General features: G+C 43.7%; 1 protein-coding gene across 1 annotated transcript in view; it reads right to left on the reverse strand.

Annotated features, from left to right (window-relative positions):
* Nucleotides 1-1,284: 1,284 nt before the first annotated feature.
* SCARB2 (scavenger receptor class B member 2) overlaps nucleotides 1,285-26,226 on the reverse strand; it is a 34,664-nt gene continuing 9,722 nt past the window's right edge. Inside the window, exons 4-12 of the mRNA XM_026717128.2 lie at nucleotides 24,652-24,840; nucleotides 21,878-21,969; nucleotides 20,313-20,432; nucleotides 18,428-18,606; nucleotides 16,274-16,392; nucleotides 14,140-14,213; nucleotides 12,010-12,061; nucleotides 10,844-11,002; nucleotides 1,285-5,020 (exon numbers count right to left, since the gene is read on the reverse strand). Of these exons, the coding sequence (XP_026572913.1) occupies nucleotides 4,982-5,020; nucleotides 10,844-11,002; nucleotides 12,010-12,061; nucleotides 14,140-14,213; nucleotides 16,274-16,392; nucleotides 18,428-18,606; nucleotides 20,313-20,432; nucleotides 21,878-21,969; nucleotides 24,652-24,840 (1,023 nt within the window). The 3' untranslated portion in view covers nucleotides 1,285-4,981. The remainder of the gene's footprint in view (nucleotides 5,021-10,843; nucleotides 11,003-12,009; nucleotides 12,062-14,139; nucleotides 14,214-16,273; nucleotides 16,393-18,427; nucleotides 18,607-20,312; nucleotides 20,433-21,877; nucleotides 21,970-24,651; nucleotides 24,841-26,226) is intronic.

The following is a 26,226-nucleotide window of genomic DNA, read 5'->3' on the forward strand; positions in this document are numbered from 1 at the left end:
TTTTTTTCATGTATGTGAAATAATATTTACGATGTGCATCATGCTTCTAGAAGTGCACTTATATTTGGGTTAGTTATGATTCAGTGTCAACATATGAGTCTTCCTCCCTCCCCTCATTTCATTCCTTATTTCCTTCCTCTCTCTCTTCTTCCTTATTTCCTTCCTTCCTCCCTCTCTTCCATTATTTCCCTCCTGTTCTGACCAAGGCTTCTTGAGACACCAACAAACATATAAAATTCCAAACTCTTTAATTTTAGTTCAATGACTGTGAATTCTCTTCATTCACAGCCCGGAAGGAGTTTCAACTGGTTATAGTCCCAGGAACGTCTGCCAAAGTTCTTCAGAAGAATTCTGATAAGAACGCACCTTACCTGACTTGATGTGCTGCCAACAACGAAAGTCCCAATTTGTCTTTCAAAACCAAAATGGAGAACAAATTGAACAGAGCTTTCAGAGTCCAAACTGATCAGAGCGAATGACGTTGCTTCCTGCAAAGGTTTCTCTGCCTTTGCACTTTCTTTATACCTTATGGGAGGGGCAATCATCTCCAAGCCTTACTCCCGAGTCACCCCTTTTGTCTTAGTTGCTCTTGCCTTCTAGCAGCTCTGTGCACATGCACACTGGGAACAGGCTCCCCTTGTTCCTCGGCCTCACTGCTGCCATATTCTGAAGGCTACGGAGTCAGCACATAACTCCCAGATGGTCCTGGCCCCATCTCTGCATCGGACACAGGACCCTTGACCGAGTCCTCTCCAGACTCCCTGACTAGTTCCCGTTCTTCCCCACTGTCCGATTCTGCTGCTGTCTGCACAGGCTGCCGGCAAACCACACCTCCTTCCACCCTCCATTATTTTCTTCCTTCCGTTATTTCCTTCCTCCCTTCTCTTCTTCCATTATTTCCTTCCTCTTCTTCCTATTATTTCCTTCCTTCATCCCTTGTTTCCCTCCCTCCCTCCCTCCCATTATTTCTCTCCCTCCCTTCCATTATTTCCATTCCTCCTTCTCTTCCGTTACTTCCCTCCTCCCTCCCTCATTTTCTTCCATTATTTCCTCCCTCCCCTTCCATAAATTTTTTCCTTCCTCTTCTTTCCTCTATTTCCTTCCTTCCTCTCTCTTCTTCCGTTATTTCCTTCCTTTCTCCCTCCCTCCTTCCTTTTTCTTCCTCCCTCTCTCCTTCCTTCTCCTCCCTTTCTTTCCTTCCTTCCTTCCCCCCAGCCCACCTGCGCATGAAATGCATTTCCTTGTTTTGGTCTTCCCCTTTAAGACACAAGAAAACAAAGAAACTAAAGAACAAAAACATATTTTACTCACTGCTTGGTATAGTTCCATCATGCCATAAAAGTGTGTTAGACTTCAGGGTGACACAAAACTGTTTTTAAGGCCAGCACTTGTCATTAACTCAGTAACACAACCTTGGAAAAGCAGCTATGGCACAATCTTAGCTTCCCATCTTCTAAAAGGGTTAATATTAGTGTATCTTGTGCAACTTGTAGAATACAGAGGGATCAGAAGCTTTTTTTTTTGAGTTAAGAGAAGCATTAGATAAATGTGATTTAAACCCAACCCTGTCCCTTACAACTGAACGAGGGCTCGAATCTTTCTAAAAGAGAGCAGTTCTATCTTGGTTTCAGCCCAAGATAATGGGTCAATGCACACATCACCACTTCCGCAGCTGCAGGGCAAATATTGGGATGTCCAGTTAGCTTACAAGGAACCTGCAGATTCCTGGGTACTTGGTGCGAGAGCCTCAACGTCGCTTACAAAATGTGCCCATCATTTCTAGATTTGTGCAAGAGAAGCCACTGGGCTTTAAGTATCAGCAGCGATTGGCTTTGTCCAGTTAAATTAGAAAAATATGTTCAGGAAAAGGCTGTTTGGGGACTGGATCCTGAATTTATCCATCATCTTCAGCCACGGACAAATTTGCCAGTAATATTGGTTTCAAGAGTAAGAAGCCTTTATCCTTAGGTTTTGTTTTTTTTCTTAACAAGAAACCCCAAATCATCCATCAATTATAGCCAGCTATAAAAGATGCTTAAAATTAAACAAGCAACATTGCAAGCATGTTTAGTGTCTTGAGAATTGATTGCAGTTCCGACTTCATAAGCAGCTCATAGTTCTGTACTGAAATCCAGTTGTGGTTCTCCCTTTCAAATTGTCTTAAATTGAGTAATTTTTGAGTAGAGGAGAAACTAGCCCTTTGATTTATTACTAGCTATTGCAAAACCTTTGCATATTTAAAGCTGCTACCCGGAGAGTCAATTGCTAGTCCTACATCTGGCCACATCTACTTTTCAACATGTCAAACAAGAGACCAGCAATAGAAAAGAATATTTATAGCTTAAGGTTGAACTGTGGGGGTCTTTGGTGTTCTCTGAGCTTGGAGGGTTTTCTTGCAGATGTTTCACTACCCAACCAGCCAGTTGTATATAAACAGAGAGTAAAACCCACTCCCTTTAGCACTGATGAGGTTACCTAGTTGGGCAATGAAACGTCTCCAAGAAAACAGCCAAGTTCAAGGGAGCACCAAGGACCCCAAAGAGACGTAACAGGCCAACTTTTCAGAAGACCGACCAATTTATTTTTGTAATTGTGACAAGAGAACTCTCCTTTGAAAGCAAGAGTGATTTCACTTTGCCTATAATCTGCAAGTTATATCAGTCCTAGGCTAAAAGCTATCCATGCAGAATAGGCCAGAACTCCACCATCTTGATCTACAGTATTGTGTAGTACAACTCCTGGGCTCCTAAGACTTCGATATATTCTTTTCTTTTTGCTTTTTTGTCTCTGCAAATATTCAAAACTGCCTCTCTCTTTTTTTGCAATCACTTGATGCACCTTAATCTGACATTTTCATTTCTGAGCCGAAAAAGGTTGATATTCAGATTTTAATCTAATTGGCAGAATTTGCCCAACCTCTGAGGAAACCACTGTCATCACCTGTCACAGGTTTGCAAACCGTGTGCCTCTAATCTCTTAGATTAATTCTACAATAGAGGGCACCTTCAACCTTGGTTAACTTCCCAGAACTCTGCCTGGCACAACTGGGGATGAAATGCCCAGGCTAAGGGACATTCGGTGGGATCCAGCAAAGCCATTTTTAAGATGAAGTTAAAGTAATACAGCAGGCACAGCAAAAGCCATGGGAATCCTTCCTAACCCAACAGGGTAATTTTAAGATTGCAAACTGAAGGAACCACTTCATTTCTAACAATAGGACATTTGGGGAACTGAGTATCGTGGTGAGACTTCAGGCAATAAAGTAATAGATACACTACAGAAAAGAAGCGGAGGAAAGGTATCAGGAACATGGCATCTCTTTTTCACTGCTTAGTTAGGAGGGAAAAAATAGTGTTCAATTTGAGCTTGACTCCTGGTGCCTTCATGGACATCCATGTTGTTTTCTTGGCAAGTATAGCTTTCTTCCAGAATTTTTTTTTTTCAACTTCCATAATGTCAGATGCCTTGGGCTTTTCCTTTTCATCTCCTATCCAAATTATCAAGCACAACATATGACCCCCAAGCAGGGTTAGCCAGATTACTGGCTACCAACAAGATTACTGGCTACCATCTTAATTTCAGGACCATCTCAAAAAGGATTCCAGCTTCCCTTCATCAAATCACTCGACAAAGACGACACATCCAATCAATCAGAATAGTTGGAAGGGACCTTGGAGGTCTTCTAGTCCAACCCCCTGTGCAAGCAGGAGACCCTAATCCCTTCTCATTCCCTCCAGTGCAAATAAATGATCCTGTAAAACTTCCCTTTTTTTTCTCCCCTCAAAACAATCACATTATCTTGACAAACCGCAGGCTTCGGCCTACAGGGTTTAAATTCTATGTTGGCTGTTAATTGTGAAGACTCTGATCCCTTCTTTTTTCCTCCCAAGTTGAAGGAGGAAATGACGGCCACATCTGGATGGATGTCTCTGAGGGAAGAGGCCTTTAGATCTTGACAAAAAAATGTGTGTTGGATTTAAAGAAGAAATCTGTTATCCCCAAATCACTTTTAAAGGAGATCCTTTAAGAAGGATGAGTGAAAAAACCTTCACACATGAAGTTGTGTATTCTTGGAAAATATGTGTGACGTGTCCAGTTTGTAGAGATGGCGCCTTCAAACATACTTCGTGTGTGTACTTTTTAAAAAAAATAAAATAAAATAGTTAAAATCCCAGTAAATCTTTTGGGTCCAGGGGCTGGATCTTTTAAACTCTATTTCTACTCTATTGCCAACTCTATTTCCATAGATACACAAATAGGAGAGAATTCACTAGCAAACACCTGAGGCAGCCTTCCTCAATCTGGTATTCTCTCAAAGAGTTGGCACTGCCACAGGGTGCCAAGTTAATAAAAGCTGATCTGAGCCTTTTACTCAAAAGGAAATTAAAAAACAAACCAACACCGAAAGAGGCTTTTGATGGCCTGAACAAAAATAGGCATTTTCCTGGATTCTTCTTTTTTCTTTCCGGTGCAAAGATTTACGCTATGGGAAAAGTGAAACTCCAAGTAGATCTGACCCGTAAGATTCACCAAGAAATCAAATTATGACAGGACAAGGGCTGGACTAGCAAATCTCCTAAAGTAATAAGGATGTCATCAAAGGCTGACGTCATCTTTCATGACACCTCCAATAAACAGCAAGGGAAACCAGGTGCAGTTGCAACTCCACAAGTCCAACAAAATGATAGAAGTGTAGTGAAATACTACTGCTATTTTCACACTCTGGGAAAGCGGTGGCAAATGGCGTCCAACCGACCCCTTTAAAAAGCCTGTAATGCTGCCCCCCTCCGTTTAGGTTCAGTTTACAAATGCCCAACCTTCCTTGGAAGCAGAGGGTTACTAAATGCTAGCAAGAGGACGACTTCAAGGTTGCCATTGAAGTGGTAGGTTGTGGTGGCAGTTCAAAAACGCTTGCCCTTTTCAGTCATCATTGTGAAGCTCTCTTTTTTTTGTAAACCTGGCATGGTCGAGGGAGATGGAGTTAAGTCCGGATAAGTGGAGCTCGCTCATCAACGTTACCCTGTTATTAGGGGGAGGCAAAAAAGAAAAAGAAAAAAAAGCAAAGAGTTAATTTAGGAGATTGTGTTTATGCGACTCGTTTCATCTATCGACTCCTGCAACTTTGCTGGAGATGGCAAAGAATCCAAGTAGATTTTTCTCAAGTCCTGTTCACAGATAAATTGTTGATGAGTGGACTCTAACCAAGGGCTGATCTGATAGAATAGAATATTTAGCAGCTCAGAGTGAAGTCCTTGGTTGTTTCCTGGCAGATGCTTCGTTACCCAACTATGTATCGGTGTTAGAAGGAAGTGTCCCACCAACACTGGCAGGGCAATAAAAACATAGGCTGCTTTTACCAAAATTTCAACTGGGAAACTGTGAGACCAAACTAAATCCAAAACCGCTAGAGAATTCCTGGAAGCCTGATGTGGAATATTGAAATAAAGGAGTGAAGCCAAGAAATGAAGGCTTCACTCAGATCTCCCATAACAGTGGGAAAAAATAGTGTAACCTGATTAGCTGAGCCATCTGACAGCTCCCTATAAAAGGGTGAGCTGTCAGACAGATTGTTCTTGCTGTTGTTGTTACGGAATAAAGAGCTTGAAGTCGAATATTAGCCTCTGCCCCTTCCATCTGATATAGAATACCTGGCACTTCGACAAATCAGCCATCAACAGGCACATAGAGGTAAACAACATCTACATATCGTTCAAAAGAGACAATCAAAAAGCTAAAAGCTTCTTTCAATGGTGTTGTCCAGTTTTACTTGTGGAAGAGCACCTCATTTCGTTGCACCCGCTCGTGAGTGTAATGACAAATAAATTCTTATGTCTTATGTCTTAAAAGGCCACCATACCTCCTCCCCAGCAATCGACACCCAGATAATCAGAGATTAACGCCAAGATTAATACAAGATCATCAAGCAATAAACAATTCCCCAGTCAAGGAACTACTAATTCCGACAAACAATCCAACCACAAACAATAATCTAATCGAGGAACCATCCAGAACACTCCATCAATATTGACAGGGGAAGCCACTTTTATATAAACAGAGAGCAACCCCACTCCTTTCTAACACTGATGGAATTTCGTAGTTGGGTAATGAAACATCTGCAAGAAAACAACTGAGCTCAGAGAACACCAAAGACCCCACAAGTACCCTCTGAACTATTTGAGCAGATCCATCTAGTGGCATTGAATTCCTAAGACAGTCCTATTTCAGAATGCATGGGAAGGATCCTATGTTCAAATGTGTTTTTAATTCAATTTCTCCTTGCTGGTGAGAAATGGGTCTAGCAGGGAGATGTTTTATTTCCTAAGCTGTTTTATTCCTAGGGTCAAAGAAATGTGTTGGGTTGGTTTTTTCTCTCCAATTTCCATGGTTTCTACTCAAGCAATGAATCTGAATAGAAGATCACATTTGCAAGAAGCAGCAATATTAGATAGCTGAATTCACCTGAGCTGCAAGGTTTAGTGAGCCTTTTAATTTTTAAGCTCTAAAAACATTGGAATAGAACAACCTACCTTTGGGTGCCAATGCTGAGGAGAACATCTCTGTAAAAATGTACCTTGTTGGTTTCACAAGACTATGTAAAAACAACCAGGTGCTTAAAAATATAAATAAATCCAGCCCATGAAGTACCTTCACCAGGACCAAATCTCACCAAATCCATACCATCCCTGAAGAGCAGTATTTATATATTCCCTCTAAGATCAGAAAAGGGAGCCAAGCAATTCGAGTTTATTGTATTTTTCAGAATATAAGACACTCCGAAGTATAAGCCGCACCTAGCTTTCGGGAGGAAAAAATCTGCCTCTTCCTCCCAGGAATTTGCCTCCTTGCAGCAAACAGCAAACAGCCTGTTTCAGGTTCAGCACACTGAACACCTGTTTCAGGTTCAGCCTGATTAACACAAGCAGCTGATTGTCGGTTGGCTCGGCCTCCTGACGATCGGCTGTTTCAGGCTGCAGGGATTGCCATCGCCTATTGCTGCCTCCGCACGTCCCATTTTCGGCTCGTTCTGGGCAATGGGGATCAAAATGGGGCACACAGAGGCCGAAAATGGGGCGCACTCAGGCAGCAACAGGCAATGGCAATCCCTGCAGCCTGAAACAGCTGATCGTCGGGAGGTGGATCCAACTGGCAATCAGCCATTTGTGCTAATCAGGCTGTGTTGAAGCTGAAACAGGCTGTTTGCTGTAAGGAGGCAAATTGCTGGGAGGCAGAGGCCAAAGGGTGGGGGCCGGTGGGTGGGCGGGGCTTTGGCAACATTCGGTCTATATGACATACAGACATTTCCACCCACTTTTGGGGGTGGAAAAAGTGCATCTTATACTCTGAAAAATACGGTAATAACATCCCTTCTCTCCACATTGCAGACCAATGAAAGCCCTACAGACCCATAGATCAGAACCCAAGAGGGATCCCCAACACAGAAATGTGGGGTCATTCTCAGAGTTTAGGGTCCCTGTTTAGAAGATGCAGCACCCAGAAGCCAAAGCAGGAAGTCCTTTCCTCAAATGTTCCTCTTCGCCGGCACTGTGCGAAGAGGTAGCCCTGGACTTACGACCCTCACTGACTGAGCCCAACATTTCTGTTGCTAAGCGAGACACTTGTTAAGTGAGCTCTGCCCATTTCACGACCTTTCTCGAGCCCCATTTTGAAGGGATTCGACGCAGTTGTGAAATTAGCAACATGGTGGTTAAGCGAAACTAGCTTCTGCATTGACTTTGTTTGCCCGAAGATCGCAAAAAGGGGTCACGTGACCCCCAAACATTGCACACTGTTGTAAGTAGGAGCCAGTTTGCCAAGCACTTGCCTGAATTTTGATCACCTGACCCCGGGGATGCTGCAACGGTAGTTAAGTGTGAAAAACGACCGTAAGTCCCATTTTTTTCAGTGCCGTTATCACTTTGAACGGTCACTAAACGAATTGTTGTAAGTCGAGGACTACCATACTGTGGGGGCTTGATTTAAGACTGGCAAACCCTTTGCACCGCTTAGTCTTTCCCCTTTTAGCATTGAACCTACAAACGGGCCACAGAGTTAATGGATTGTCATTTTAATAGAGTTGCACCGCGTATAATTGACAGACAGGATTTTATTCCAGATTTTAGTTGCAATTTATTATTTTATAGTAGAATTTTTAAATGTATATTTACTGAGTGCTTTTATTTGTTCCGGTCTCTGGTTTGAGACTGTAATAAAATGATTGATTGATTGAAGACTGGTGGATCCAGCTTCTCCCCAGTCTGTGTAGGGGCCCACATAATACCGCACTTCCCGCAAAATAAGACCCTGTCTTATATATTTTTTTTGCCACCAAAAAAGGCACCAGGTCTTATTTTCGGGGGATGTCGTCCACTAACTACCCTCACTCATGCGCATCACCCCGGCCTTCTTTTCCCTGTCAGAGGCTTTCAGGAACTACTACTTCTGCGGCTGGCAAGGCTTTCCTGAAGGCCTCTGCAGCCAAAAATGGAGCTTTGTTATCAGCTACAGAGGCCTTCAGGAAAGCCTTGCCAGCTGCAGAAGAAATGGGCCGGCAAGGCAGGTGTCGGGGTGTGTGAGGCCTGGCTACAACTGTCCAAAGATAAGTAGTAAAACAGTTCTACCCCTCCCCCATCCCCACCGTAGCTTAATATTTACCTGCGCACTCTGGAGTGGGCAGGATCTTAATTAGGGCTTATTTTGGGGTAGGGCTTATATTGGGTTCACATGTAAAAAATAAAGCTAGGACTTACTTTCAGGGTAAGTCATATTTTGGGGGAAACAGGGTAGTTATGTAGTGAGGGGAAAGGGGATAACTTCCAAGGTATATGTTGACTCTTCAGGGTGAAGCTGACTGGAAAGCCAAGAGTTATGAATGCAAACATGACATTTATGATAAAGTTCACATAAGAGAACTTTGCAAGTCTGAATGCTCTTTTTCTCTTCATCTCTTTTTCTTTGTGAGAATTACAGAGTCCCAAAGGTCCTTTTTTTCCCAAGAGAAAACTGGACTTTCTGATTATTATTATTTTTTTGGAAGACGCTTCGCTTCTCATCCAAGCAGCTCAGAGCTCATTAATCAGATTAACAGAGTTGGGAGGGACCTTGTAGGTCATTTAGTCCAACCCCTCTGCCCAAGCAGGAGACCCTACCTAGACCATTTCTGAGGAGAAATGGAGAAGCTTCTTGGATGAGAAGCGGAACGTCTTCAAAGGAAAAATCAGAACGTTCAGCTGCCTCTTGAAAAAAAAGGCACCTTTGGGACAACTTGGATGACTGAGTCTCCGTAGACACACAGAGAGAGTCCTGTTTAAGATGCTTCCTCAAATTACACCTCTAGCCCAGACTCAGGTTTCTTTTATCTGACCGCCATCTTGCTAACAGCTCTTTCTTTGGTACCTCAAAATTACTCCTGCTCTCCCTTACAAGCAGTCCTCGAATTACGACCGTTCCTTCAGCAGCCACTTGAAACAACAAAGGCTTCCTGGTGTTTGGCCTTTGGGGGAGGGTGACTGCCATATGCCCCACTGAGGAAGCTTGCTGGCTGGGGAATTCTCGGAGTTGAAGTCCACACCTCTTCAAATTGGCCAAGGTTAGCAAACACTGTTCTGGGTGGCCTTATCTCTTTGGCACACACAAGAGAATGGCTTTCATGGCAAACTATACATGAACTACAATTTTTATGCAAGCACCAGCATTAAAAAGCAATAAACTGCTTGATTAATCTAGGATATCACTTTAGTATCTTTTGTTTTGTTTTTAAATGGCTCCAGCTAAGCTAAGGGTCCCCAAACTTGCCAACTTTAAGATTTGTGGACTTCAACTCCCAGAATTCCTCAGCCAGCTGGCTGAGGAATTCTGGGAGTTAAAGTCCACAAGTTGGCAAGTTTGGAGACCTCTGAGCCAAGCCATCCCAAAGCTGTTGCAATCTACCAAGAGTTGAGAGTGGGTAACCCGAGGCCTAGGTTACTAAAGCAGAACAATTAAATCTCAAAACTGGTTCACACATGTATATTTATACTTCATGATGCTCAAAGTTCCATATAGTCTCTTGAGCCCATCGTAAGGGAATAATATTCATTTATGCAATACGATTTTAATTAACCAATAGGAATTTCCGCACCCATAATGCCAATAAGTGGCTGGTACATGTGTAAAACTAAGCTTTAAGATTTCAGAATTCCTTATTCAAGCTCCTTGTTGGCAGTTTGGAGACCCCAGGAAGAGACAAATTTTGCGTGGTCTTACCATGTGTCAGCATCAGAATGTTGCTGAGACGCATTTTACTGTGGGTCTATTAAACCTTTCCCCTAAAATGAACAAGTAGGCAGGTGAGGAAGGAAGGAAGGAAGGAAGGAAGGAAGGAAGGAAGGAAGGAAGGAAGGAAGGAAGGAAGGAAGGAAGGAAGGAAGGAAGGAAGGAAGGAAGGAATAGATGGATGGATGGATAGATGGGAGGGAGGGAGGAAGGGAAAGAAAAGGACGGAAGAGAGGGAGGAAGGAAGGGAGAGACAGGATGAATAGATTGATGGGTGGAGGGAGGGAAGGAAGAGGATGAATGGAATGGAGGGAGGGAGAGAGGGAGGGAGGGAAAGGACGGAAGGGAGGGAGGAAGGAAGGAGGGACAGAATGAATGGATGGATAGAAGGAATGAAGGAAGATGGATGGATGGAAGAGAGGGAGGGAAGGAGGGAGAGGAAAAAAAAGGAAGGAAAGTAGGAAGGAGGGACAAGATGGATGGAAGGAAGGAAGGAAGGAAGGAAGGAAGGAAGGAAGGAAGGAAGGAAGGAAGGAAGGAAGCTTTTAAAATAAAATAACAGGGAAATAAGGAGACCTTCAAACAACCTTACCTCCTCTTTTTTCCCTTTGGGCCAATAGGTGACTGCCAGAAACACTGCTCCACAAATAATTCCCAGTGCCAACATGATGAATGGGACAGCCTGGACCAGACTGGATTCAAGCAGAGCCGCCCTGAGTATTCCTGCATTTGCATCGTCAAGCACAAAACTCTAAGAAGGGAAAGAATGAACAAGGAGGTGGAGAAGGAGACACAACTTGGGTTTATCTGCCCATACCACGGTGGCCAAGTATTGTTTTAGAAGGAGAAGGCCGAGCCTCAAAATTTGCATTTAAGGTCAGGAGGTTTGGGAAAAACTAAGCAAGCATACTCTTAACCTTTATTTATGACTGAGAATATGGGAGGGGGTGAACTCTGTGATATGTTGTTTCCTCCTTTTTTTGGACTTTCTGATCAGACTGACCAGACTGATGCCTATTCTTAGAGGTAAGGCTGAAATTGTCAGATCTGCCAGCACTTAACCCTCTAAACAGAAACCAACCTTGGCTCCATGTGTTGAGAGAGGTATGTTCTATTAGCAGTAGCATTTAGACTTATATACCGCTTCATAGCTCTTTACAGCCCTCTCTAAGCGGTTAACAGAATCAGCATCTTACCCCCAACAATCTGGGTTTCTCATTTTACCCACCTCGGAAGGATGGAAGGCCGAGTCAACCTTGAGCCCGGTGGGATTTGAACCGCCAAATTGCAGTCAGTTGGCAGTCAGCAGACGTAGCCTGCAGTACTGCACTCTAACCACTGCGACACCACGGCTCGTATTGCAGTCATGCACAGCCAGAACTGAAAATGACGAGCCCAAATCCCCAAGTTCAACTTTTCCCTCCCTTAACTGCTTCCCATCGCTGACCCACTGTGACCAATCAGGCGCAAGCAAGATGTTTTCAGAAGTGTTGATATGCAGCTGCCTTCTTCTCCCAGCCGGATGACCTTGAGGCAGCATCTCCGGGAGATACAGCCATTACTTTCGCTTTCCCCACAGCATTCTTCCTCCCATCCACCCTCCCCAGAGTTCATGACAGATTGTCACCGTCACTGCAAGTGTAAGGTGGCAGCTGACAGAAATGTCTAGTCTGTTCCTCATCTGACATGCATCAAGTCTCCGCTTCCCTTCCCAGATTCACAGAATTGTGAAGGTGAGTATGTTTCATCAGTACCTACCTCATTTACAAACATCACTGGATAGGGCATTGTCTTGATATTCCCTGTTTGGCTGAAATGAGACAAAAATATAGAGAAAACCGGAGAGTTTTCCAGTGATTCTCAAGAGGATGATCCTTCTTCAACAGTTACATGATGGAAAATGAAATAAGTTATAACATGAATCGGAATTGGATAAGTTTAATATTTAATACTAATAAGGACAATGTGATATGAAACTGAATACATAAAATGAATAGGTAACTATGGTCATGTTTGTATTGAGATGTGAAACCTGGAACCATATATTGCTTGCCAAATGAAAATTTCTCATTTAAAAAAATTGGGGAGGAAATTGAATAATGAAATTACTAGGTATGTTTACTTGATATGGTGGTTGGCATTAGGAGAGAGTACTGAAATGTTGAAAATAAGCAATGAAGGATTATGATTTAATGTGAATATGTGTATTAAGAGATATGACTGGTATTAAGTTGGCCTATACTAAATGTATGCTATATTGATGCCACACTGTTAAAGTATTGTGTATGTGTAACTTGAAATAAGCTCAGGGAAATGGGATCCAGGTTGTCCTTGTCAAGAGACCCCAATTGAAATAGGCAATCCAGTTGTTAAGTGAAGTGGTTGCTAAGGAAACTGCAATTGTGTTGGTAACTGTACTTCAGCTTTCCTTTGCATTATAACAGAATAACAGAATTGGAAGAGATTTTGGAAATCTAGTCCAACCTCCTGATCAAGGACAATTAGTTGTCCAATCTCTTCTTAAAAGCCTCCATCGATGGAGCACCCATAACTTCTGAAGACAATTAGTTCCACTGATTTAATTATTCTCCCTATCAGGGAATTTCTCCTCAATTCTAGGTTGGATGTCTCTTTGTTAAACTTCCATCTGTTACTTCTTGTGCTTAGGAGAATACACTGACTGCCTCTTCTCTGGGACAGCCCCTTAAATTACTGGAAGACTGCCATCATGTCACCCCCTTGTCCTTCTCTTCATTAGACTAGACATATCCTGTCTCTGCAACTGTTCATCCGATGTTTTAGCCTCCAGACCCCTAGCAAGCTTGGCAAAGTGAGGATTGGTGGCCAAATTTCTTTTCCATCGCCATCATTAACTGTGGACAGCTGTTAAACAAGACAGTCATTAAATGAGGCCTACTTGTAGTCATGCAGGCATGAACCTGTTTGGAGTGCAGACCGGAGGCAAATCTCGGGCCTGTCTCTTTATAGCAAGGCTATCCTACCCCATCCCGTTGTCCCCTCTGCCCCCCATGAAATGGAACATAATGCTAGAATATTTCCAGAGAGGGTGAGGTTGAGATCTCCAGCCCCCATTTTAAATGTATTTTTCCACAGAGGTGGAGTTTAATCTAGTGGACCATCTTAAAAGTGGCCGAGGCTGCAGACTACTGACTTATTTGGTGGACAAATCCCTCCCTCCGGCAGCCTCAAATCCAATTTGACCATCTGATTCACGGGTGTCAAACTGGATTTCTTTGAGGGCCGGATCAGCACCATAGTTCTCCTCAGGCTGGGGGTGGGTGGGGAGGGCACCTCCTGTAGCACTTTGCTGGCCAAAATGGGAGAGCGGGGGGGGGGGCACACACAGCCCCTCTGCGGCCTGTTTTCGGCCTAGACAGCCTCCTACAGCACTTTGCTGTTTGGGGTGGTAGAATGTTGCAGGAGGCCATCCTGGTCCATACGGGGTGGAGGGGGCCGTGCACGCCCCCCCCCCCGGTCCATTTTGGCTGCCAGAGGCACCGCAGGCCGGTCCTTTGCTATTTCCAGGCCGGCCCTTTATTGAAATTATTTTTTCATACATACTTTTTTGATTTTGGCTGCCCGTTTTGCTGAGCTCAGACCGTAAGGAGAGATGCTGAAACCTAAATTGCCTGTCTATTTCATAAGCTGGTTTTTCTGCTGAATATCTTTCTCGCTGCTTAAATATACTAATGCATGATTTGCATGTATACGATTCCTTTGATTTATACATATGTTATCATTCCATTTGTACATGCATTATTCTCCTGTTTAATGGATTGAATAAATGAATGAATGAAATACACACACACACATATATATACACACTTATACACACTCCACCAGCCAGGTTCTCCATAGAATACTTACATAAATCCAGGTATCATTTCAACATAAACATTGATTTGCATTCGTTTGTTCGCTCGCACCAAAACTCCCGTCAGCTGAAAGGGAAAAACAAGTGTGCTTTCACTTCAAAATCAAACGTATTGTTTCAGCCACATTCACTCTACCAATCCAGTGCAAATCTAGTGCAGGTAGTCGTCGACTTACCACTATTCGTTTAGTGACAGTTCGAAGTGTTACAACAACACTGAACAATGAAAGACTTATGTTCGTTTTTCAAAATTAACACCTTTGCAGCATCCCCATGATCACCTGATCCAAATTCTGACACTTGGCAGCTGCTTCCTACTTACGACCATCGCTGTGTCCCAAGGTCATGTGATCTACCTTTTGCAAGTTTCCGACAAGCAATGTCCATTGGGAGGCCAGGTTTACTTATCAACCAGGTGACTAACTTATTGTTTACAGCCGGGTTGTTGGTCTAGTATTAACCTTTGTGTTAAATCTTTGCTGATCTGGGTGTTAATTGCTAACGAGGTGAGTTTCTTTGGTTTCCTTTTTAGCTTTTTGATGGTCTCTTTTGAATGGTATGCAGACGTTGTGTATCTATGTGTCTGTTGATGGTTGATTTGGCTTCCAGGATTTTGTTATTGTACAAGTCCCATCTTCATATTTTTTATCAACTTGTGAGCACGACCCTTTAAGAGGGGGGGTCAGAAAATAAAAACTAGATGTGAAAAGTGACAAAAGATGGATGTGTTTAGTTGTGAAAAAATAAAAAGACAACTGAGAAGGAATGGATGCATTCTTTAAATACCTAAAAGGATACCGCAAAGAAGGCAGCCAATATGTGTTCTCTTCTCGTTCCAGAGTACAAGACACAGAAATGTGGATTTAAGTTACAGGCCAGGCAAATTCCGACTGAGCTTCGGAACAACTTCCTAGCAGTCAATACAGTTTAAGCTTGGAGCGAATGACTCAGGGGAAATGCTGGATTCTCTTTCTCCTTCATTTATTTATTCATGTGCCTGGGAGACTTTAATTTGAATTCCTAATTCACTAATAGGAGGCTGGCCTGACTTTCCAACTTCATTAGTCCTTTCCAAATTCCATTAACAATCATACACTGATCAGATGAGTCAGGCATTTCCAAAGCCACCATGACCAAATGCAGAGAATGAACAGAGCTGGGAAGGACCATCGAAGCCATGAACTCACAAAAGAACCATCACAAAATAAAACGCCGAAACCAGATTCTGTGACCCACTACGCAGAGTTTTTGCATCACAGGTGGAATCCAGCAGGTTCTGACCAGTTCTGGAGAACCAGTAGATGAAATTTTGAGTCGTTCAGTCAACCGGCAAATCCCACTTCTGATTGGCCCCGCCAACCCCATCTATTCTCTGCCTCCTGAGTCCCAGCTGATTGGCTGGATCTTCTTTGGTTGCCCTGCATAGGAGAACGGAGCTGGAAAGCAGGTTAGTGGGGTGGGGAGGGAATGGAGATTTTGCAGTAACCTTCCCCCAGAAGTGAGGAGGGAATGGGGATAACCTTCCCCTGCCATGCCCACCAAGCCATACCACATCCACCAAGCTACGCCCACAGAACCAGTAGTAAAAAATTTTGAATCCCACCACTGTCAAAATTTTCATTACATAGAAACCAGGATGCTGCTCATACTTTTTTTAAAAAAAGCTTGACTTAGTACTCTATGAGCATGCAGCCAATGAAATACAGGTAGTCCTTGACTTACAACAATTTGTTTAGTGACCATTCAAAGTTACAACGGTGCTGAAAAAAGGTATTTGAGGACCATTTTTCACACTTATGACTGTTGTGACATCCCCGTGGTTACGTGATCAAAATTTAGATGCTTTGCAACTGACTCCGATTTATGATGGCTGCCAGGGTCCTGTGATCCCCCTTTGCGACCTTTTGACCAGCAAAGTCAACGAGAAAGCCAGATTCATGGAAAGAACCATATTATTAACATAACAACTGCAGTGATTAACAACCTTGGTGAGAAAGGTCATAAAACAGGGCAAAGCTCACTTAAGGAACATCTTGCTCAGCAACAGAAACGTTGGGCTCAATTGCGGCCGTAGGTGGAGGATTACCTGTAGATGATTTTGAGGTTCACCGAAACAAAGAGACTTACTGGATTAATATCAAGAAACGTGTCGTGGTTCTGTTTATTTGGGTGCATGCCTTCCACTGACTTGACGTACTTCTCCTCAGCATGAAAGAAATGGGGGAGCGATAAGAATATCGGGGCCCCTGTAACAACAACAACAACAATAACGGTTAAAAATGAACAAATAAGGAATTATCATGTATCCATGTGTTTTAAAATACCTCCTGTACACGTCATGCCCTTGTTGGAGTCTGATTCTGAGGGGGAGATTGAACAGCTGACAGGGAGTGGGAGTGTGGCTCCGGTGGCTGTGGAAGAAACGGGGGAAGGGTACAATCCGGCTGGCCATTTAGAGGAAGACCCAGGGCCATCCCCTCTTCATACTAGGACACACAGGGAGGAATGGAGAAGGGAGCAACATGGCTTACGGGAGAGGAAAGGGCCCTGAACCCTTTCATTAGTTGCAGCTGAAGGAACAGGATATAAGAAGGGCATTTGCACACAGCACCTTGCTGGAAGCAAAGCATGCATTATCTTTGTCAAGGCTTATCTGGGTTTTGGTGTCCTCCCAACTGTGGTTGCTGCGTTATCCTTTGGAAGTCTGCAATTTATCATCCTGCCCTGCTGTGTTAATTACTTCAGTGTGGTTTGTGTTAAGTTTTTTTTATTTTGAATTATCTTTACTTTGGGTTGGACTGCATTTCTGCCCTTCATAGACTGTTTTTTGAAGGGTTTGATCTCCAGCCGAGGATAATTGCACGTTGGGGGCCAAGTTGGAGGCATTAAAGGGAATTTATTCTATTTGTGACTTTGTTATTTTTGTGTCACGCCTCAGGTCATCACAACACACGACCAGATTTCAGAATCTTTTTTCAAATGCCACATGTTGTCAATTTGTGTTATCGTGCTCATTCATCCATCTGTTAAAACTCAGAAACCGATTGCTATCAAAAATTCTGTAATACTGGCAATTATAGAGCACTGTCTATGGAGGTCATGGTTGTCTCAAAGGTGCTTTTTTTGAAGAGGCAACTGGACTTTCTGTTTTTTTCTTTGAAGACATTTCGCTTCTCATCCAAGAAGCTTCTTCAGCTCTGCTAGGATGGTGTGGAATGGAAGGATTGATACTCCTTGCAGACAGCTAGGAGTATCAATTTGCATCCTTTTTTAGAGTCATTGAGGCCACTTGGAGATTTATCTATGTCCTCAGGGTCACTTGAGTGATACAAATGGGTGTGGCGGGCTGTTCAATTTTGACGTTCTCTGTCCACAGTTTGGACAGAGAAGACCACTGGTTTGAAAGAGCGGGTCAAAGAGGCTACCTATGTCAAAACTGAACAATATAACTATAGTTAAATAAAACAATATGCAGTGTAACTGTAATAAAACAATATTGTCATAAGTATATAACAATATATACTTATGATCTGGATTCAAAATTCTGATGCTTTCCCCCAGCCGTGGTCACAGGAGTGCGTTTGGCGTGTTCAGCAACTGGTCTGCTTTTACGGCCATTTGCAGCATCCCTCAGTCATGTGACTACGGGGGCGGGGTTTTTTGGTCAGAAACCAGCATTTGCTTGTGATTTCCAGCCAAAAGAAAAAAAGTCCATTGTGTCCACTTCATGACCACGGTGTTTATTTAATGAGAGCTGCAAAAATTGTCACAACATTGGGTCAGTCATGTGGTTGCCTTGACTTACAACCCTCATGACATATGAGGAAACTCCTGGGTTCCGTTGTGGTTATAAATTGAGGTAAGGTAAAGATAGAGGTTCCCTTCGTACATATGTGCTAGTCATTTCCGTCTCTAGGGGACACTGTGCTCATCTCCGTTACAAAGCCAAGTAAGAGCCAGTGCTGTCCGAAGACGTCTCCATGGTCATGTGGCCGGCATGACTAAACACCAAAGGCGCACGGAACGCTGTTACCTTCCCACCAAAGGGGTCCCTATTTTTCTACTTGCATTTTCAAACTGCTAGATTGGCAGAAGCTGGGACAAATAAGGGGAGCTCACTCCATTACGTGGTGCTAGGGGTTCGAACTGCCGACCTTTCTGATCGACAAGCTCAGCATCTTAGCCACTGAGCCACCGTGTCCCTCTCGTAAGTGAGCAGTACCTGTTAAAAGGACTCACAGAGACGGGTACTCGACTCCTTCTGGTTTGTGACTGACTCACCTTGTTTGCAACCTGTGACATTTAGGATTCCAGACCCCATACAGTGTCCGGCAGGGACACAGAACCCAGCATTGTCTGGATTAACCGAGACATTGGCAAAGATTTTCAAAGGAGGTGTAAACCGGTACGTTGGAATTCCCAAAACGGTTAACTCTTCCTCGAAGGTTAGATATATGGATCTGGAAAAGAACAAAATAATATAAAGAGTCTGCTTTGGTTAAGGCACGTACATTTCCAGAGATAACCCAGGTTGACACTGCATGCAGGTTGTTTTCGCTTGAGTGCATGCCACGCCCTAAATCAGGGCAACCTTAAACACTCAAAGAACCATTTGGACCTGTTTCCCACAGAAAAGAAAACACAGAGAGCCACAAAACTTGGATCGGCGTGGTCAACTCAACGTCACTCCCACCCAGTCACATGACCTGCCACAGCCACACCTACCTGGTTTTTGTGGCTCTGGGTGTTTTCTGTGGGAGATGGGTCTCTCTCTCCCTCCCTCCCTCTTATATCTGTTTTTTGTGTTTTACCTTCTCAGGACAGGTGAGGAGTGAATGGGAGGGCAAGGGGCAGGGGCAGCCAGTGGTGGGATCACCCAACAGGGAACCACAGCAGAGGGCCCAAAGAGCTGCATGCGGCTCCAGAGCCCCCTAAGTGTTTATGTCATGTTTTACAAGCCACAAGCACTGAGGGGTCCTTGATGTCTTCTGAGCTTGGTGGCTTTCTTGCAGATGTTGCACTAAGAAACTAGGTATCATCATCAATGCTCAAAGGGGGTGGATTTGCTCTTATTTTTATACGCTAGTGGCTTGCCCTGGGAATGTTCTTGATGGTTTGCTGTGAGCTTGTTTCTCTGCATTGGTAGTTTCTTCACTGGGGTGTTTTTTTATTGTTAGTCTAGTGTTAATCTTGGTTTGAATTTCTGCTCATGTGGGTGTTGGCTGCCAGTGAGGAGGCGTTTGGGGTTCTGTTTGTTTCATTTAGGATTATTTGATTGTCTCTTTTGAGTGGTATGTAAATGTGGTTTATCTGTGTGTGTCTGTTGATGGCCGATTTCTCTGAATGCTGGGCTTCCAGGAATTCTCTGGTGTTTTTGCATTTGGCTTTGTTTAGGATGCTCAAAGTTTCCCAGCTGAAACTATGGTTAAGTCTGTCCATATTTTGTGAAATTAAGAAGTCTTTATCATGTCTTTGACTGTTAGTTGGGGTTCATGGATGCACACTTCTAGTTTTCTGCCTATTCATAATGGAACATCAGCAAGAAAACCACCAAGCTTAGAGAGCATCAACCCTAAGTAACAAATATTCTCTTCTATTGATACCACAATGGCTGTGTTCACTAGACACAATACAGGTAGTCCTCAACTTATGACCACAATTGAACCCAAAATTGCTGTTGCTAAGTGAAACACTTGTTAAGTGAGTTTTGCCCCATTTTACAACCTTTCTTGCCACCTTTATTAAGTGAATCGCTGCGGTTCAGTATTAGTAACACCGTTGTTAAGTGAATCTGGCTTCCACACGGACTTTCCTTGTCAGAAGGTCACAAAAAAGGATCCCATGACCCCCAGGACACTGCAAAATGTCATAAACATGAGTTGGGTCACCCAACATCTGAATTTTGATCCCTGGACCATGGGAATGCTGCAACAGTCATAAGCGTGAAAAATGATCGTTAAGTCACCTTCTTCTGCGCCGTGAACGGTCACTAAACAAACTATTGTAAGTTGAGGACTATCCCAGACCGAGATGGAAAAAACCTTTTATTGTAATGGGAAATATGACACTGAGAGTTCAAGCAGACCGCAAACAATCCAAGATGAGTCAACAGGCCAAAGCTATGATTCAGTCTTGAATTCCAGCCAATGCTTCCCATTGTTCTTACCTGCAGAAATCTGTAGAGAAGATATAGATCATTTCATCTTTGCTGATCAGTGAGTGGAACGTCCCTCCATCGGTTCCGTTGATCATGTTACTGCTGGGTGTTGTCCACCAGTCTAGCTTGCTATCAGGAGAAGAGATCAGAAGGAATCAAGGATTAGTTTTACACATAAAAGAGAAATCCTGCTGGGTCGAAGATCAAAAGGCCTCTTTCACCCAGGATCTGGTATTTAAACCCCAGGCAACATCTTGTGAAAGCAAAGTCTAATTACGGACTTGAGTTTTTCAAGATAAGGAAAATAAACACAGGCAATCCCTAACACAAACCCACCCAGAATAATTTTTTTCCCAAGCCGCCTTCTTTCTTAATCGTGATTATGGGTTTTCCTGAAACTCAACTGGCCAAAAGATAAGAGGCGATGTTCCTTGAAGCATCCTCCTACTTTTTCTGTACTTAATCAGAGACACCGAGGAAGAAATAATTCTTAATTTTTTATCAAGATTGAGTCTGAAGAAGGGAAGTTTTTCCCATGGAGACTGAACAGCAGTATCCAAAACCTTTTTTGTAATCCAAACTATTAAGAATTTTTTGGGAAGGACAGGGAAATCCACTGGATCTAATGGATCATTTTTACAATAGGGGGTTTGATCTATGGGTTATAGGGCTGGGCCTAGAAACCCGGGGGACAGTGAGTTTTTAGTTCCACTTTAAGCACGAAAGCCAGCTGGGTGATTTTGGGACAATCACCAAGAGACGGTGAGTTCTAGTCCTTCCTTAGGCATGAAAACCAACTGGGTGACTTTGGGCCAGTCTCCAAGAGACTTTGAATTCTAGTTCTGCCTTGGGCATGAAATCCAGCCAGGTGACTTTGGGAAATCACCAGGAGATGGTTAATTTTTAGTTTTGCCTCAGGGAAGAAAGCTGGCTGGGTGACTTTGGGGAGAGATTGTGAGTTCTAGTCCTTCCTTAGACATGAAAAACAGCTGGGTGGTTTTTGACTGGCTCCAGGAGACTGTGAATTCTAGTACCACTTTAGGCACGAAAACCAGCTGGGTGACTTTGGGCCAATCACCAAGAGACGGTAAGTTCTAGTCCTTCTTTAGGCATGAAAACCAAATGGGTGACTTTGGGCCAGTCACTAGAAGAGACTTTGAATTCTAGTTCTACCTTAGTCATGAAAGCTGACCGGGTGACTTTGGGCCAATCACCAGGAGACCATGAGTTCTACTTTTGCCTCAGGCAAGTAAGCTGGCTGGGTGACTTTGGGCCAATCACCCAGGAGATGTTGAGTTCCAGTCCTGCCTTAGGCATGAAAAATGGTGAGCTAACTTTGGGCCGGTCACTCTCCTCACCCCAACCCACCTCACAGGATGGTTGTTGTTGAGAAAATTAGGAGAAGGAAGGAATATTAGGGATGTTCTCCCCCTTGAGTTATTTAAAAACAATAATGAAGGCGGGATAAAAATCAAATGAATGAGTTAAAATATAAGGTGAACATTACAATGTGCACTGCCACAGAGATAAAAGAGCACCAGTGGAGAAGGAAAAAAAGAAGGAACAAACATTACTCTTTGCCATTCCATTCAATTACTCTTGTGAAGTCCAGGTAGTTCTTGTCTCCAGATAACATGACATATTCACCATCATCTGTTGCATTCATCTATATAGGGGAAAAAAAAAACAGCAAAAAAGGATTTTTACTTTCAGGCAGCTTTTCCAAACGGGAATAAAGTATACACATATCAGACACAAACAATCAGGATAATTCCTGTAGGTGGCAGCATCAATGATTTATCGAAGCCTATATACAAGAATCATCCTCCTCCTCCTCTTTTAATGACCCCATAATTCCTTGCGGGGTGGAGACGGGGCAACTGAATGGAGCTGAGTGTTTTAATGGCTGGATGCTCTTCCTATCGCCAATGCGGAGGTTTTTTCCCCCCCAGATATATTCTCGGTGTGCCCAGAGAGAGAAATATCTGCCTCTACCTAGGATCAATCTCCCTGCCTCCTGATCGTGAGGCGAGAGCTCCAGCTTTAGGCCACCACACTACTCAAGCCTATATACAAGAATCTGGCCAACTAAATGCTCAGCACCAAATTGGCGCTGGATAAGGGCCAATGAAATTCAAGGACGGCTGGTTTTGGAAAGGGCTCTAAACTGATGACACGTTTTACTCCACCCTCTAGTTCTGCCAGCTCTTCTTCTACATCCCAAGCCTTTATTTGATGCCTCTTCCTATTATAAGGAGCAAATATATTAACATTTGGAATCCTCCACAGACGGGTGCCAATACAGAACCCTTCTTCTTGCGCTGTTTTTTTTTTAATTAACTTTTGTTTTTAAAAAAAGGGAAAACTCGCAGCCTGTCAAATAAACAATCAACCTGGAGCACAATCTGTATTCTCACACAATGGTTCCAGGCAATTCTAGCGGACCTCGCCCGAGCGCAAGACAAACGCTGAAGAAAAAGAAGAAGAAGAAGAAGGTTCCAGGCAATTCTAGCTCATCTAAAGCTGGGGAACTCCGAGCAAATGGTTTATTGGTAAGCACCTTTGCCTGGGTGAAGAAGGAAATTAAGACCGCCATGTGATGCTGGAGGGAGTGGCAGGGACACCCTCTCCCCCATATATTTTGCTTCTTGGGCCAATTTGGGTTGTTGGCTGTCACCTCCAAAGTTCTACATGGCTTGGAACCAAGTTATATGAAGGACTGCCTCTTCCTGGTTATATCTACCTGACCCATCAGAGCGAGGAGGCAGGGAATGTTATGAGTCCCATCTCTTATGGAGGCCCATCTAGCGGGACCAAGAAGAAGGGCCTTCTCTGTAGTGGCTCCCTCTCTTTGAAACAACATCCCGAGGAGATAAGATTGGCCCTCACTTTGACTTTCTTTCACTAGGCCCTGAGGTCATGGTTCTGCCAATGAGTCTGGGGACTCCAGAGTGATATGGAGCCCAAGAGCCACGGTGGCACAGTGGTTAGAGTGCAGTACTGCAGGCTATGCCTGCTGCCTGCAATTTGGCAGTTCGAATCTCACCAGGCTCAAGGTTGACTCAGCCTTCCCTCCTTCCGAGGTGGGTAAAATGAGGACCCAGATTGTTGGGGGGCAATAGGCTGACTCTATAAGAGAGGGCTGGAAAGCACAATAAAGTAGCATGTAAGTCTAAGTGCTATTCCTATTGCTATCAAGTGGCTGGTCTGACTTGTCACAGAACTGGGCCTCAAGACTATTTTTCCTCTTTTTTTAAAAAAAAAAAACCCTTAAAACTGTCATAAACTTCCTTGAAGTCTAATGCATCTCTTTATTTTGCTTCCCCACAATATACCCTGTGCTGAAAAGAAACTGGCAATCTGTCGGTTACCTTTTTTCTGCCCTCTTTTTCTGCCTCTTAAGGGCAAAAAAAAAAAATCTATCAAGAAAAAAAGACAATGGCAATCAGCCGTCCGAAAGGGCCGCTGTAAATCTCATTTAAAAGAGTCAGGGAGCCATAATGAGATGCTAATAAGCAGAACACACAGGAGATATTGGAGTCTATAGGATACTGGACAAGCACAGCATATTTTATTCGCTGCCCTGTTTAAAAAACAGCAGGGGTAACAATCCTCACCCAATATTCATCAGGACCACACAAGACTGCCTAGATAAGCATTTCCATACTCTCTGACCTAAACTTCCCCCAAAGCACGAAGCTGACTCCTTGCCCCAATAAACGTCTTTTATTTAGTTTACAGCGAATTCCACTCCAGCAAAGTCCCAGCCAACAGCCTTTCAAGATATTTCACAATTATAGATCTTTATCAGGCTTGGAGAGTTGCCAAGCCAATATCTTTCAGACGCCACACTGTAGCAGGCCATACTTGGCAAGAATGCAGGAACAGATGTTCACCCAAATGAACTAATTGTTTCCTGCAGAATCCCACTACCCTTTCGCTGTTGATTCCCTATGGGAGGGGCCATTCACTGTCCACTTGTGCTTTTACTCCCAAGTCGACCCTTGTTCTTTTAATTGTTCCCTTCTTCGGGCAGCTCTGTGCATACACACACACTGGGAACAGGCTCCAGCTGTTCTTCTGCCTCACTGATGTCCAACTCTGAAGGCAGCTGATAACTGTCAGAGGACCCGTGGCCCTATCTCTGCCTCCGACGCAGAGCACTTGTCAGACTCCCCAACCTCCTCACTGTCCGAATCTGCTGCCAGTTCTGCTGGCCGCTGGCGGGCCATAACAGGAGGAAAAACGCGCTGCACAAGCGGCGAGCAAGCAGACCGCAGGTGCAGGAAAACGTGCATCAACTAAAAGCGAAGAGTAGCCCATCTACCCTTGGCGACAAAAATGTTACCTGTTTAAAATAGCCAAAAACCGGATCGACGTCGGGGAAAAAATTGTGTACCGCCTGCAGAAACTTATCCGTGTACCCCCATAAAATCTCTTCAACTGTATGAGTGGTAAACATGTCTTCTTGGTAAGCCAGCAACAGCAGCTCTGCAGGAAAACGGAAAGGCGAATTCCGAGCCATATTCATTGCCGTCTGATAGTAAGGAAGAAAAAAAAAGAGACGTTAAGACATATATTATCATGAAATTGTGATCTGCAACAAGAAGTATTTATTGGTTACTGGTAGACCTCAACTTACAATTGTTCATTTAGTGACTGTTTGAAGTTGCAAAAGGCGCCGGAAAAAAAAAGCGACTTATGGACATTTTCCACATGTTCACGCGGTCAAAATTTCCACGTTCACCTGGTCAAATTCTGGATGCTTGGGAACTGGTTCATATTTATGACAGTTGCAGTGTACCTGGGATCATGGGAATCCCATTTTGTGACCTTCTGCCAAGCAGAGTCAATGGGGAAGCCAGATTCACTTAACCACCATTTTATTAACTTAACCACTGCAGTGCTTCACTTAACGACTTTGGCAAGGAAGGTCGTAAAACTCACTTCACAACTGTCCTGCTTCAGAACAGAACTTTTGGGCTTAATGGCGGTCAAAAGTGAATGTCTACCTGTATTTATCAGGTATTCAATAAAAACACAAAAAATGTACTTGATGGACAGAACGGAAGTTATAAGGGTTAAAAAAAGTACCCATTAGCCACAGTTTTAAAAGTTATAGTTTACATCAAGAGAAGCAAGCTGTCATGTCCCTGTTGGAATCTGATTCTGAGGGGGAGTTCGAACAGCTGACAGGGAGTGGGAGTGTGGCTCTGGTGGCTATGGAGGAAACTGGGGAAGGGCACAGACCGGCTGGGGATTCAGAGGAAGACTTAGGGTCGACCCCTCTTCATCCTAGGGCACGCAGGGAGGAACGGAGAAGGGAGCAACGTGAGTTGCATGGTTTACGGGGGAGGAAAGGACCCTGATCCCCTTCATTGGCTGCAGCTGGGAAGACTGTTTAAAAGGGCAAACTGTACTTTTAAAAGTTGCTGGAAGCAAAGCATGAAATTATTCTGGTTTGTCAAGTCTTATCTGAGTTCTGGCGCCCTCCCAAGTGTGTGTGGTTCGTTATCTGTTGACGAGTTGCGTGGTTTATGGGGGAGGAAAGGGCCCTGAGTTCTGCCGTCCGCCCAAGTGTGTATGGTTCGTTATCTTTTGATGTCTTCAATCCCATATCCTGCCTGGTCTCATTAATTGCTGCACTGTGGTTTGTGTTGGTTTTTATTTATATCTACTTTGAGTTCAGACGGAATTTCTTCCCTTTGAAAACTGATTGTGGGAGAGTTTTTTCTCCAGCCAATGATAACTGGACATTGGGGGCCAAGTTGGAGGTATTAAAGGGACTTTACCTATTTTTGTGACTTTGTTGCTTTTGTGTCACCCCCTGGGTCATCACTCTAACTTTAGAATTGGAGCAAAGATGTTGACCTCATTGAGTGGCTTCAAATGTAATTGCATTCTTTCATTTTGATTCATTTTC

This window comes from Pseudonaja textilis, chromosome 6, assembly GCF_049901715.1.
Source record: "Pseudonaja textilis isolate UNSWEBS1 chromosome 6, rPseTex1.2, whole genome shotgun sequence".
NCBI lineage: Eukaryota > Metazoa > Chordata > Lepidosauria > Squamata > Elapidae > Pseudonaja > Pseudonaja textilis.